Source organism: Hydra vulgaris, chromosome 12, assembly GCF_038396675.1.
Source record: "Hydra vulgaris chromosome 12, alternate assembly HydraT2T_AEP".
NCBI lineage: Eukaryota > Metazoa > Cnidaria > Hydrozoa > Anthoathecata > Hydridae > Hydra > Hydra vulgaris.
Genome location: NC_088931.1, coordinates 47,207,418 through 47,222,958, shown reverse-complemented (window position 1 = coordinate 47,222,958; position 15,541 = coordinate 47,207,418). Strand labels below are relative to the sequence as shown.

General features: G+C 26.4%; 1 protein-coding gene across 1 annotated transcript in view; it reads left to right on the top strand.

Annotated features, from left to right (window-relative positions):
• The window catches only part of LOC100215063 (ubiquitin-like modifier-activating enzyme 1), a 72,572-nt gene that overhangs the window by 16,126 nt on the left and 40,905 nt on the right, over positions 1-15,541 (top strand). Inside the window, exons 5-10 of the mRNA XM_065813487.1 lie at positions 1,151-1,472; positions 1,561-1,653; positions 8,572-8,625; positions 13,036-13,095; positions 13,198-13,308; positions 14,439-14,624. Coding sequence (XP_065669559.1) covers positions 1,151-1,472; positions 1,561-1,653; positions 8,572-8,625; positions 13,036-13,095; positions 13,198-13,308; positions 14,439-14,624 — 826 coding nt within the window. The remainder of the gene's footprint in view (positions 1-1,150; positions 1,473-1,560; positions 1,654-8,571; positions 8,626-13,035; positions 13,096-13,197; positions 13,309-14,438; positions 14,625-15,541) is intronic.

The window sequence follows — 15,541 nt, the reverse complement described above, 5'->3', positions numbered from 1 at the left end:
TGAACCATTTAAAAATGACAATTTTAATCTAGTTCCTTTTAACATAAAAGGTTCTTTTATCTTTTTAAAACATTTGTTACATTATTTAATTGCATTTTTATTGTATTAATTCAACTTAATTTTACTAATTTGATTTAACCATTTTAATATATTTTAACTGATGATGGCTATAATATAGTCGAAACCTGTATTTATTAAATAAATGATTTTAACAAAAATTAAAAAATTTGTCTTATTAATTAGAATATATATATATATATATATATATATATATATATATATATATATATATATATATATATATATATATATATATATATATATATATATATATGTTTCAATGTCATATCTTGTTGTAGGTGAATATATATATATATTTTTGAATATAAAGCATAAAAAACAGCTGCGTACAAACTAAATTTATTCTTCGTAATATTTTGATCTGCTTTTGCACAGATCGTCATCAGACGTAAAATATAATACAAAAAAAAAAAAAAAAAAAAAAAAACCGTTACAAATATTACTTAAAAACGTCAAAGAAGACATTAAAAAGAAGCCATAAATGATTACATAATAACGTAAATATAAAACTAGCAAATATTATTTGACTCCTTTTTTTGGATAATTTTTTGAAACAGAGATCTCCAACTGTTTGTAGAAATTTTAATGCCATTGTCACGGTTCAGAAGTATTGGAGCATTTTTTATTTCTTGGTATGTTGAGGCGTAATTAATTTCAAGTGATTCTCTAACTTTGCGTTGATCGTACTCTGATTTTATTGCTATTTTATTTGTAACGTTTTTTTTTTTTTTTTTTTTTTTTTTTGTATTATATTTTACGTCTGATGACGATCTGTGCAAAAGCAGATCGAAATATTACAAAGAATAAATTTAGTTTGTACGCAGCTGTTTTTTATGCTTTATATTCAAAAATATATATATATATATATATATATATTTATATATATATATATTTATATATATATATATATTTATATATATATATATATTTATATATATATTTATATATATATATATATAGCCTGCCATTCCTGCGGAAGCATATATATATATACACACACACACACACATAAGTTTATATATATGTGTATATACATTGATTGAAAAAAATAAAAAAATTATTTCTTTAGTGTTTTGTTTTGTGATTTTGGCAACAATTTTATTGTTACTGACAATAATGGTGAACAAGTGATTAGCAATATGATTGCATCTATAACAAAAGATTCTGAAGGAGTGGTTACTTGTTTAGAAGAAACAAGACATGGTTTTGAAGATGGTGATTATGTAACTTTTACTGAGGTTGAAGGCATGACAGAGTTAAATGGCTGTGTTCCACTTAAGATCAAAGTTCTAGGCCCTTATACATTTAGTATTGGTGATACTACACATTTATCACCTTATGAACGTGGTGGTATTGTTTCTCAAGTGAAAATGCCTGTAACAGTAAATTTTGTAAGTACTTCCTAACATTTGTTAATTTAATAATGCGATTGGAAAACATTAAGTCTTTTTATGTTGATATATATTTTTTTTTTAATAGAAAAGTCTCAGGGAATCAATAAAGAACCCAGAATATCTTGTAACAGATTATGCAAAATTTGACAGATCTTCACAACTTCACTTAGCATTTCAAGTACACTCTACATTTTCATTTGTTGTATACTTTTATATGAAAATTAAAACAAAAAGATAAAAGATTGAACAAATCATTTATAAGATTACTTATTTAATATCTCCAATATCTCAAATTACCCCTGTGTAAATTTTATTTTGCTTTTAACATTTTTATTTCAAGTCTAACTTGCCACAAAATATCTGGAAAAATAACAAAACACAGAACTATAGTTTCAAAACTTTTTCAAGAAATCACTAAAAAATATTTTCAAACATAAAAATAAATCTAAATGTCATGCTTGGTCGGGTGTGATCGCACTTTAATCCTGGCCACGTATATTATATTTAGCTTCCACAATTTGATCATTGGTGTTAAAATGTTTTGAAGACATTCAAATTTATGTATTTTTTAAATTTTTTCAAATTTCATTCAAATTTATGTATTTTTTTAATTTTTTATGAATGTCTGAAAAAATAAGTTTCAATATGTTTAAATAATTAACTTCATCACATTAATCTTTTGTTATCAAATTTTTCTATATTAGCAAAACACTTTTAAACAAACAAAGTGATTATTGATTGTTTATAAAAAGAAAATTAAATTTTTTTTTTAAAGTTAAGGAAGTTTTATTAAAATTTATATAAAGTTTAGTAAATTATATATATATATATATATATATATATATATATATATATATATATATATATATATATATATATATATATATATATATTATATATATATATATATATATATATATATATATATATATATAGATTTTTATTATTTTAAAAGTATGTATATTTTTTTATTTTTTCAATGTAAATCTTTCAAAACAATTTGTATGATTGATATTATAAAACAATACTTTTAACAGCAATTGTTTTTAATGAAATTTTATTAATAAATAATAATCAAATAAATATACAGGAACTTACAGTCGACTTAACACAAACATACATATATACACACTGAACAAGGTATTCCAATAGTAAAATACATGTAGATAAACACTACACCAGAGGTCTGAACAAAACACAAATGTACATTTATTAAAATATTAAAAAAGTGAAATTGTATTTTTCATTTTCTATTCGAAATTCCTTGTTAAAATAATTTTTAGATAAAAGCTTATTATGTGTTAAAAACATATAAGATATAAATAGAAATATTTCTATGGTTAATTTTTGCAAGTATATGTTTTCGATCATATTAAATATACGCCTTGTTTTAAAGAAAAAATGCCTGATGCAATAGCCTAATTTGAATTTGACTTCATAAAATTCTCTTTATTTTTTTATTTTTTAAAGACATTAACTTTTTTAGATTACTGCAATAATATTAATTACTGCAAAATGTGTTAAATATTATTTAACTTCTTTTTTATTATTACTATAAGGGAATGTTTATTTTTTGTTATTTTAATATTAAATTTTTAAAAATGTTTTATATTAACAAATTTCTTTCTTTTCTCAACATTTGCATTAAAGAATTAAAATATGTTAAATTTTTGAATTTTTAAATGATTATATTACTTAAATTTCTAATTGTGGCTATTCAACTACAAATGATTTTTTATTAAAAATTTTTTTGTGAAAGCAAAGATTATTTTTCCTAACATCATTTGTTAAAATTACATCGCTGTACTTATCATTATTGAAAAATAATTTACCTTGCGCTATAAAAAAAATAATTTAACTTATGTTTTGTGCAAATTTTTAATGCAGCCCTTTATTTAAAATTTAATTTTGAGTAAAAAAAAAGCGTTTAGGAAAGAAACTGAACAAACAATTGTAATTAAAATGAGCTAATTTTTGTATAATCAAAATTTAAAAATATTTAGTAATATTTTTAAATAAATTTGACAGTTAAGTTAGACCCAAGCATTAACTTTTAATTTAATAAACTTAAATATGTTTTTAAAATCAAAATTAAATTATATATTTTTTTTATCAGAATAAAAGTATATATTTCTATTAAATTAGTTTTAAATTAAATCATGTATTTTTTATCAGAATTAAATTATATTATTATGATCTTTGCTTCAAGCTTAAAGTATTAGTGTTTTTCAAGCAAAAAAATCAATCGTATACAATAAAATACAAAAATTTTTACTTTTAATTGTTTTTTTTTTTCATTAGGAAATAAGGCTTTTATATAACATTGTCATTCAAACTTTTGTAACAAATATTTTTATATTTATGTTGAATGACATTTATGTCATTCACATTAACTTTTGAATGATATTTTTGCCATTCAAAAGTTAATATGATTTTTTTTTAAATTAATAACTTCTTTTATCTTACTGCTTATAGAATAATTTAAAAGTTAAAAAATGATAAAAAGTCGCTTACTGCTTATGTAAAATTGCTTAAGGCGTATGTAAATTGCTCTACATGTAACGCTTTAAAACATGGCCTGAAATATATTTAATAATTGAGTAATTTATCTGGATTAACTAAACTAGTTGTTTTGATTTAGTTCACAGGTAAATTTACTGTGATGTACTTTATTTGTAAAGTAAATCACACAAAAGTTAGAATTAAAATAAAAGTTGGATATTATTGGTTTCCACACAGAGATTTAAAGTAATTAAATTCATAAGTGCTTTATGTTGAATGAAAATCTCGGCCAAGAGAGCAAATAATAGTACTTTTCTTTAAAAGTTGAATTTGGTGTGGCGTACTTTTTGGATGACCCCTAATAAAAATCTCAGACAAAAATATTTTTTAGAATGGCCAAAAAAAAGCTGAATTACTTTTTAATGTAATCATTTTTTACATAACTTACTTTTGAAAGTAAAAAAACTTACATTATAAAATAAAAGATGTTTCAAAATAATTAATTACTTAGGGGTCATCCATAAATGATGTCAGTGTTTTTTCTCAGTTTTTTGACTCCCCCTCCCCCCTTTTTAAAAAAAAACTTTGTCAATTTTTGGCCAATCCCCCATTATATATGATGTCAGTTTTTGTGTACTCTCCCCCTAAAAAACAATAAAAATGCTTAAAAACCATTGATTTTTTTTCTGACTAAATTATACATTTATATAATAGTAGATCTCATCAAATTATATTATATAATAGTCAATATCTCATTAAATAATCAACTAAGCAAATAGTATTATATATCTTTAATATATTCTTGCCATGGGTTGTTAAAGTGATTATTGATTGAAACAATAGGGAGTGAATGCTCTCCGCGCTCTAAAAGAATATCATATTCTTGAGGTACAATCAAATTCGTTGCGTCAACTTCATTTTCATCTAACCATTCAGCAGTTTCCGAACTCTTCTGCAAGGCAATGACTGCCAAAAATTCTGTCTGACGCTTGGCAGTGATACGAACAGGTTGGACCCTTTTGATTAGAGGGAGTATTATAGCAGAAGAATGGATAGAAGCGTGCTTTTTCAACATAGCTTGAGAGGCAAAGTAGATATTGCACTTTTTACAGATTTTATCAGCTTGGCTAGACTAAATTGATGGACAAAACGCATCATACGGCAAAATTGAAAATCCTATGGCAGTACGAGGAAGAATACTTTCAATGTTTGATGCGATGAGCATAAAGGCGGATGATGGAAACAACTCTTTTGCTCCTTCTAAGCCATCTACTGCTTTGAGCCCGTCTCTCGTTTGGTTGACAGGGACAGGTAGCGGAAGAAATCTTGCTCTAATTAGAGTAAAGTAAGAGCTTCTAATAGTCCGACAAATGAACGATTTTCATATTTCACAATTTGAGTTAAATATTGACTTGTACGAAGATGATCGGCAACCCAACGTTGATCTTGTAATAAAAGGCTCCTTGACTCTATCTCTGATTTGTCTGGATCAATATACTCTGCAATGGTTGGATAACCGTCAATTTGTAGATCAGACCAAATATCAGCCTAAGCCTGTCCAGCAAAACCAAAGTTCTGTTTTTCTAAATTTTCATCTATTGTCCTGCCTGATTTAAAAAGATATGTTGGTTATTATAAGTTTAAAATTATATTAATATTTTTACAAATTAACTTTTGTCAATGCAATTACCTTGAGAATCAAGATGGTTTCCATAATGTTTGTGCGGAGGAATCACTCCAGATAATTCTTTACTTAGAGGTCCCATTCGTCGCTCAGCTCTGTTAAATGCACTGCGTTCGTCATGATAAAAGGTTTGTCATGATACCTAGGTTCGTCATGATACCTAGGTTCGTCATGAACCTAGAGCGTTCTTCATGATAAAAAGAGCGTCAAGGTTATTCTTCAAGAAATGGTGAATCCTGATTTCAATTACTTTCTGGGATTTTCGTCGGGTCCTCCATTGACGCTAAACACAACAATAGGCTTAACCATAATAGTTTGAGGATCTCTGGTATTAGAGTCGAATTCTTTGATATCCAAGAGCCGCTGAAAGTCTAATCTATGAGTGAAGGCGCTCGAGGATGCGCGTTTTTCTGATCGAACAGCAGCTTAGGTAGGACCAGAATAAGTTATAGCATCTGTTTTTCCGAGACCATCTTTTTTGATCGTAATTCCAGCGTATACAGATGGTATAAGCTTGTGTTTAGAAGCCAGGACCCAGTCGTGGTCCGGGAGAGTTACCCGGTACTCCAAATGCATCAACAACGGCGCCTGTTTTTTGGCTGGTATGATTCCAATTGGCACTCTAGCCTTGTCGTCTTGGCTAATGAAACACACTTCATATAGTTCTAAAATAGAACAAACTTCTTCCACATTTTATAGCTGAACTGCAAAAGAGTCCGTCAACATGTTTTAAATGAGATTCATTCTGAGGACTGATCAATTTAACAGAGACTGTTTTGACAGGCCTTTGGCCTTCTAATGTCCCGTAACATCTCGGAAGTAGACGAGTATAGAGGGCGTTCTTGCTGATTGCAAACCTAATTTTGTTCATCTCAGATGTCAATTCATCGAGAGTTTCAATGCTCTAAATAATAAAGAAATATATTTGGATATAATTAACTTTTTTACAGAAAATAGGATTTCTTTTGTAAATTATATTCAAATCAAATCTTGAAATTAGTTGTTAACATTTCAAGGATATTTACAATAGTGCAAGTACTAATTAAGAGTAAAATTCTAACAAATACAATATTAACAAACATAGCAAAGCTATCATTACCTGAAGAACCTCTGACCGACGTCTTTCATCAGCGGACAAACCATGGAGAGAAATATACATAATCGGCTTGAAAAGAAGAGGTTGATCTACTTCTAATGACAGTCGATGGTTTCTTTACGCATCATACGGCAAAATTGGAAATCCTTTGGCAGTACGAAGAAGGATACTTTCAATGTTTGATGCGATGAGCATAATGGAAACAACTCTTTTGCTCCTATTGAGACATCTACTGCATTGAGCCCATCTCATGTTTGGTTGACAGGGACAGGTGGCGGAAGAAATTTTGCTCTAATTAGAGTAAAGTAAGAGCTTCTAACAGTCTAAAATGATATCTGTTTGCTCTTGAACTTCATTGTTTTTTCATTAAATAAATTGATTAAATACATTACTCTTGATTCAAGATCCTTATGCACCAGTTTCTCTTCTTTTAATGAATTCCATATACTATGGACTTCTTTCTGGATATTAGCCTTTTTTTATTGGGATGAGCATTTCCATACGAGACCATCAATAAGTTAAGTAATGCGGTTTTATCCATATTTTAATATTGATTTGTTAGTATTGTTTACATCACAATTAGAATAATGGTTTTGCTCATCGTTAGCGCAAGCTTTTTAAAAGAGTTTCTTCAACCCGCAAGGGAGAAATTAGCGTTTCGAATTTTCAATAGACTTTATGTGTTTGCATTGCGTCACGTTTTACAATCAACAAGAGAGCAATTAGAGTTTCGTATTTGAAATAACGACAATTTAATTTCAAAAAATGACAAATTTATGAGTTTACTTTTATGAGTTTACTTTGAACCACATTTTATAATCCGCTAGGGAGCGAATAACGATTGTGAATTTTATATACAAAGAGTTAATATTTCTAACATAACTTGATTTTCAGTCAAATGGTAATATATTAATAAAACTATAGTAATTTTTATTTACGTTAGTAGTTGTTATATATTTAATGTCTCTGGGAAACTTATTATATTAATTTATAATACTATATTATAAATAATTTAGTAAAATATAATATCAAGTTCCCCGCATTTAATATTAATTTTCCCACAAACAAAACATCATTTCTATACCATTTAGTAGATGTAAATACCATTAAAATCTGCTCATTAAAACTAAAAATATAATTTAAATTGACATCATTTTGGCCTCAACACCCCCCTCCCCATTGTCAATTAGTTTCAAACGTTCCAGCAGTCCCTCCCACCTTATATTTACTGACATCATTTATGGATGACCTCTAAGCTAATTGTCACACCTAAATATGTATAACTTCTTCAAATATAACATCTTCTTGTAGTCTATAAACCAAATTTAATATTTTATTAGAACTCTATTTGCAAGTTTTTTTTTAATAATTAATGGAAAAAGTGGTATAGCTTTGAAGTTATAATTCTGTGTGTTTTTGTTGTTTTTCCAGTTAGATTTTTTGTGGCGAAGTAAAATTAAAAGAAACTTAAAATATTATAAGCAAAAAAAAAAAAAAATGTTTTTGTACTGGTTTTTTGAGGTATTGGACCCCAAAGTTAAGCAATTTAAGTTGATTTTCCTAATTTTTAAGCATTTTAGATACTTATTTTCATATTTTTGTTAATTTTTATTTTGTTAAAGAAAATATTTTTTTAAACCATCACAATAACTGGGTCATTTTAGAAAACTAGGTCAGTATTAAAATTGCAATATTGTGGAAACCGTTCCTCATTTTGTGCTTAAATTTTCTGTGTGAACTTTTTTTTTTGTATCATGCTAAAACATTTTTATATTTTTAATATGTATTTATAACTTCAATAATTTTATTTTTAGGCTCTTCATGAATATAAAGAATTAACAGGTCTTCTGCCCAAACCAAGAAATAAGGTAGCAATAAGTTGATTATAAAAAAATTAAAAATTTTTGTTTTCAAAAGTATTTTTGAATAGAAAAATGAATAATAGTATTAAGTCATCTTTATGCTGTAATATTATTACATAACGTTGAAAAACCATAGACTAAAAATATTTTTACCAGTCATTCTTAGAGAGTTTTTCCAGATGTTGGTTAATAAATAGTGTGTAAGCTGAGCTCTTTGTTTTCTAGGTATTATATTATGTGCTATGAAATGCACAAGTGTTTTTTATGGGTTCAGTAATTTTTTTACTCTTTTTATTGTTCTCATTTTTGGATCATAGTTATTTTGGCGGACGTGTGTACCGAAACCTGGCCCTAACCCTTAAGGCCAGGGCTTGGTTGTGGTTCTCAAAATACTCTCTATAGCTAGCGGCCTTGTTACAAGATTTCATTGCACAAAAAATATCCTTAGCGCTAATAAATGTAACTTAACTCAACTTTGATATTTATATTGTTAAAAGTTAAAGTACCTCATTGTAATTAAGTTTAATATTAAACCACTTTAAAAGTCATTCAAACTATAAAAATAAGAAAAATTATTGATGAAATCTAATATTTAAAAAAGATTATATTTCCTTATAAATTTTGTCCTAAAACTATCATATAATAACGTAATAGTCTTTTACATGCTTTAACACAATTTGTTTATTTTTTACATATTTATAAACTATTTTTAATAAAGAATTTATAGATAGATTTTATCAGTTACCAGTAAAAGTATTTGTAAACGTACTTTATGTTCATAAATAAAACTTATGTCACAAGAGCATAATCTTAATATATATAAAGGGCAATGTGTGTTTGTGTGTGTGTTTGTTTGTTTGTTCTCTATAGAAATCCAAACCGCCGGACCGATCTATATGAAATTTGGCATGGGGGTAGTCCTCGAGGGGGAGAAGGTTCTTAGCTGGGTTTTGACCCCCTTAGCTGGGTTTTGACCCTGCTGGGTTTGACCCCAGGGGGCCCAAAAATGGGCCCCCTGACCCCGGAGTCAGTGGGGACCATTTTTTGGGCCCATTTTTGTGTACAGATATCAGGTAAGCCAGTTTAAATATTGGCCCGGGCAACACCGGGTAACTCCAGCTAGTATAGAATTAAAAGAAACAAAAATTTTAAATCTATTTGTGAAAAAAATTCTTGTAAACAAAAACACTTCTTAAAACAAAAAATTTTTTAGTTACTTTCACATATTTTAATCTATAATGGAGAGATTTTTGATTTTTTAGGTTTTTTTTATTTTGAATTAGTTAGCCGACAATAAGAACTAGTAAATCAAAAAAAAATTCTTTTTTCAAATCCATGCTATATGCAAGCAGAATTCTATTGGGCCTAGAAATTCTTTTTTTGTTATCTTTTGTAGAAGGAAAAATTACTGTTTTTTTTTTTTTTAATTTAAAAATTACTGTTTTTACTAAGTTTTTCTTTTTTAACTTAACAATTTAAGACTTATTAACTTAATAACTTAAAACAATAGGTTTTTAACTTAATAACTTAAGACTTATTACTTAATAACTTAAAACAATAGGTTTTGAATCGCTGCACTTTAATGTCTTCGAAACTGCAAATAATTTGCAAATCAATGATTTTTGTGACGTAATACGCAATTCATATCAAATAAATAAAATGTATGGGGAAATACAAATTAAATTTTTGTTAACTTAATTAACTTTTTTTGGTCACATTTTTCCATTTCCTTGTATTGTCATCGAAAATAATTAAGTGTGCAAAATTTGAGCAAAATTGGTTGAGAAAAAAGCTTTCAAAAATTGATTTCAAATTTTGTGGTACACAAACATATATATATATATATATATATATATATATATATATATATATATATATATATATATATATATATATATATATATATATATATATATATATATATATATATATATATATATATATAATACAAAATAATAAATGTATACCAAGAAAAACAAACTTTGCTGTTTTATTTGAAGCTTGCCGTCTCCATGTAAGCCAATCTCTCAAAGTCTTTAAAATATACGCCGCAATCTACAGACTTTATCATTTAGTCAAGTGCGTTATAATATTTCCCAATATAATTTGTCGTATTTGGCAAGTATTTTACATTAAAACCTGTCCTTAAAATTACAAATCAAAGAACTGCCAAATTTGACCATAAAAAGTTTTTCATTAAATGATTTCAATTTTAAAATTTACTCGATAATGCTACACTTTTTTGCAATCTTGACAATTGTACAGAATTAATTTCATTAAATATATTCTCACATGATTAAATAAGAATTTCGATAATACTAGTACCCAATGAAAAGTTTAGCAAATAAATGCTGTTAACTAAACTTTCATAAGGTTAACTCTTTCGCCATCAGCTGTTAATAACAACATTCATTACGCAGCGATCGCACATTTTTTTGAATAAAATTTGGATGGCATAACATTGACAACTAATTAAAATTCGAATATAAATCTCATTGAAAGCATAACAAACTATATATCAATAGAAAGCTAAACAAATGATCTTTTTAATTAAATATGTTTTTAACATGCATCATTGAACAATAAGAAATGCAAAGTGCTAAAAATCTTTGTTTTATAAATAGTAATTAAAACATTAAGTTCAAAACAAAACTCATTTAATGTATAAAAAGAATGTTTTTCTTCAAAAGGCGTTTTTTAATTACTCAACTAAATACTTATACACTTCTACGAGTTAAATTTTACAGTGTTAATGCTGCTTTATTTTATAACTAAATTTAAAGAAGTTTTTTTTAATCAAGGATTACTCAAGATTTGTTAAGTTATAACTTTTTATAATATCACAATAAGGCTCTTATTTGTTTTTGATTATGTAGAGAATTAATTAAAATAGAGAATTAAAATTAGATTAATTAATTAAGAACAAACAAATTATGTCTCTAAAGTGAAAATTTATGTACAAAACAAGATTAACTGTGAAGCATACTCAAAAGCAAATAAAATTTGGAAAAACCACAAGGCAAAACCACAAAAATAAAAATAATTGCTGCGATTTAACTTGCATTATAAAAATAAAATTTAACTTACGTTTTGTGCAAATTTTTGATGTAGCTGTTTATTTAAATTTAATTTTGAGTAAAAAAAAATGTTTAGGGAGGAAACCAAAAAAATAATAATAATAATAAAATAAAAATGAATAATTTTTTTTTTAAGAATAAATACAATTTAAATATATTTAGTAATATTTTTAAATAAATTTGACAGTTAAGTTAGACCCAAGCATTAACTTTTATTTTAATAAACTTAAATATATTTTTAAAATCAAAATTAAATTATAAATATATATTTTTATCAGAATAAAGTTATATATTTTTATTAAATTAGTTTTAAAGTAAATCATATATTTTTTATCAGAATTAAATTATATGATTATGATCTTTGCTTCAAGCTTAAAGTATTAGCGTTTTTCAAGTTAAAAAATCAATCATTACAATAAAATAAAAAAAAATTTTACTTTTAATTTAGTTTTTTTTCATTAGGAAATAGCGCTTTTATCTAACATTGTCATTCAAACTTTTGTAACAAATGTTTTGCATAGTCGTTGTTCAATAGTTAATGTGGTTTTTTAAAATTAATTACTTTTATCAAATGATTCAGAAGTTAAAAAATGGTTTGTTTGACCAAAATCGCTTGCTGCTTGCTTAAGATTGCTAAAGGCGTACGTAAATCACTCTATGCGTAACATTTTAAAACAAGGCCTGTGAATGCATAGTTAAATTGCTATCTTGTTTGTAAATTATGTACAGGGTAGCACTTCTTAACGAGGTCTCTAGCTAGGGTCATGGCTAAGCTATGGTTTTCAATAATATTTGTTTTGTCAAGACTTGTTTTCAATAATATTTGTTTTGTCAAGATTTGTTTTGTCAAGACTTGTTTTGCATACGATTTGCCATTTTCAAAAAACATGTCAAAAAACAAGGCATATCCAAAATATTAAATGAAATTACAAACAAATAAAATTTTTTTTTTTTTTTTTGATTAAATAAATTTCTAAATTTTAAAATTAAGAAAGTAATTAAATTATATAAAGGATTCATATTGTTCAGTTGAAATCGGAATCTCCCATGTTCAGTTAAAACTCTCATTGCCTATGTTGCAGTGTAATTAGTTTCTATGAAAAGATAATAAACATATTTATTAATTTGATTCATTATCTTTTGATAGTGATTGCTAAATAATATAAAAGAATTATTACTCTAAATACGGTAAAAGAAAAAGTTTATATATTATTATTTATTTGAACAAATAAAAAATAGTATAAATTTCTCAAATTTGTTTTTTATTTGGATAATTGATTATTATAAGTATTCGTTTTTTATCAAAAATATCTCTTAATATAGCTATTTAATATTTTAGGTAGATGTATCTAGATTCTTAGAAGTTGCAAAGGAAGTTAATGACAAAGTGGATGCAAAAGTGAGTATTATTACATTTATCAATTCAAACAACTAATAAACATTTGTTTAAACACTTAAATAGCCAAAAAATATTGTTTTAAGTAAGCAAAATTTCTATTAGGTAGAACAGATTGATGAACAATTATTAAGTGAGTTTGCATCCCAGGCTGCTGGAGATATATGTCCTATGCAAGCAGTAATTGGGGGAATGGCTGCGCAAGAAGTCATGAAGGTAATTTCTTTATATTTGTAATTTTATTAACCTTTAGACTTTGCTCAATTTTTTAGGCTTGACCACTCAGCATGCAGTATTTTTAGCTAAAGTTGTAGGTATATTAAAAATGAGATTTTGTTATGTTATCGCTGTCTAAACCTTGAAGTAAAAGTTTTCTGAAAGGCGAATGAATATATTTACATAACTTATATAGATTGATACTATACCTATCATAAAATTTATAATTTTTGGTCTTTGTTTTTAATAAATAATTCATATAGCCTTTTTTTAATAAAAAGATGTTTGTTAAAAACAAAAACAGGCGGAAACATTATGTAGGTAATAAAATTAAATTTTTTAACATCCCATAAGCATATTTAAATAGAATTATTTAGATATATACTAATAGCACTTTCATTTTTTTCTTATTTTGAAAAAATTGTACTTATAGTTATGACAAAACTATGAGTAAATGTCTTAAGAATGTATGGAAAATCTTGTTGCTTTGAAAATATATTGACACTAAGGACATAAAATACATTTCTATAGAGTACTAGTGTTATACCTTAATTAAATATATCTTTATTACATGATGCAATTTTTACATATAATTCATACCATAATTTGTTGCATAGCAATTTTTACATATAATTATACATAAATAATGTTTATAAAACAAACTTAATAAGAAGTGTAAATATCATTTTTGATTTCAAATCATAAGTTTAAATGAACTTTTCAAGGTTAGAAAAATAGACTAAAATATATATACTATCATGAGAAATCAGTTATTTATCATTAGAAACATTATTCGTACTACTTTTAAGCTCTTTAATGTTTTTAACTTAGGATCATGTTGATCGGTGACCTTAGGGGTCATAATTTATCTGGTTTTTCAAAGTGAAAATGTAAGCAAAGTTTACAATAAAACCATGTAAAGTTGTTGTTTTTCCAGACTGCTATGGATCAGTTGTTTGAAATTGAAACCCATTAATGCAATGCTACCTTTAGTTTTTGAGTAAAATATATAGGTATATTAAAAAATTCCAAAAGGTGTACTTTAGGATCTAGCAAGAACGCCAAAAAGCGTACTTCAGAATGTTAAGGATAAAATTGAAACTAAAAAAGTTATTATTATTTTTTCTCAGGCTTGTTCTGGAAAATTTATGCCAATAAAACAATGGCTGTATTTTGATAGTTTGGAAAGTCTGCCAGAAGATAAGTCATTGCTTACTGAAGAAAACTGTTCTCCAGCTAACACACGTTATGATGCACAAGTTGCTGTGTTTGGTAAAGATTTTCAACAAAAGCTTAAATCAAGCAAATATTTTGTAGTAAGTTTCATTATTTATGTGTTCAAAAAAAAAATTATTTCTTTTAAATCTTTTAAATTTTTATTTAATGTCTTACTTAAAAAAGAATATTTAAAAGTTTCTTCTTATAATAAAACATTACCAAAAAGCACTTTTATAATATTAAATTTTTTATTGTTTAAAAATTAAACATCCTTCTTTAAGAACTATAGAAAAAATTAGAAATTTTCACAAGTGAACATTGAAAGGGGAACATACTGTATGCGACCGCAAATTTTGTAAAAAATGTTTTTTTGACTAAAATTAATTTAGAATAAAAGCTAACAAAATTTTCATTTATTAAAACGTGTTCAGAAAGACATTTACCACATTTTTATTCAATATGTCCTCCCTCAACATCATTTCACAGCTTTAAGACAACTCCTGAACCTGGAACAAGTAGTTGGGATATAGTCTTGGGCATCTTGTTCCACTCCTTGATGGCAGCCTTCAGGGAGTTGACACTGTTGTGGGGACGTTGACAAGCCTTTGACTCTACATACATTCAAAATGACTATTCAAGAGGTGACAAATCTAGAGATCTAGGTGGCCATAACTTTTTTGACCCTTGTTTTGGCAGGTTCTCCTGAAACCACCTCTGGGTCTTATGGGATGTATGTGAATGTATGTGATATCCATCTTTTTGGAATACCGCATTGTTGTCTGGAGAGTAGTGGGCATCGATCCAGGGTATGACATGGTTTTCCAGGATTCTAATGTACTCATTGGTGTTGATTTTCTGACCAGGTTTGATGAAAACTGGAGGTATTTTAAAACCATTAGATGAAACCAAGCCAAATCTTGTAACTGAAGCTGGATGTTTGGTCTTAAATGTATACTTAACATGCTCTAGGACTGCCTGGACTGGTTGGTGACTAATAAAATGATTGGTTCTACTG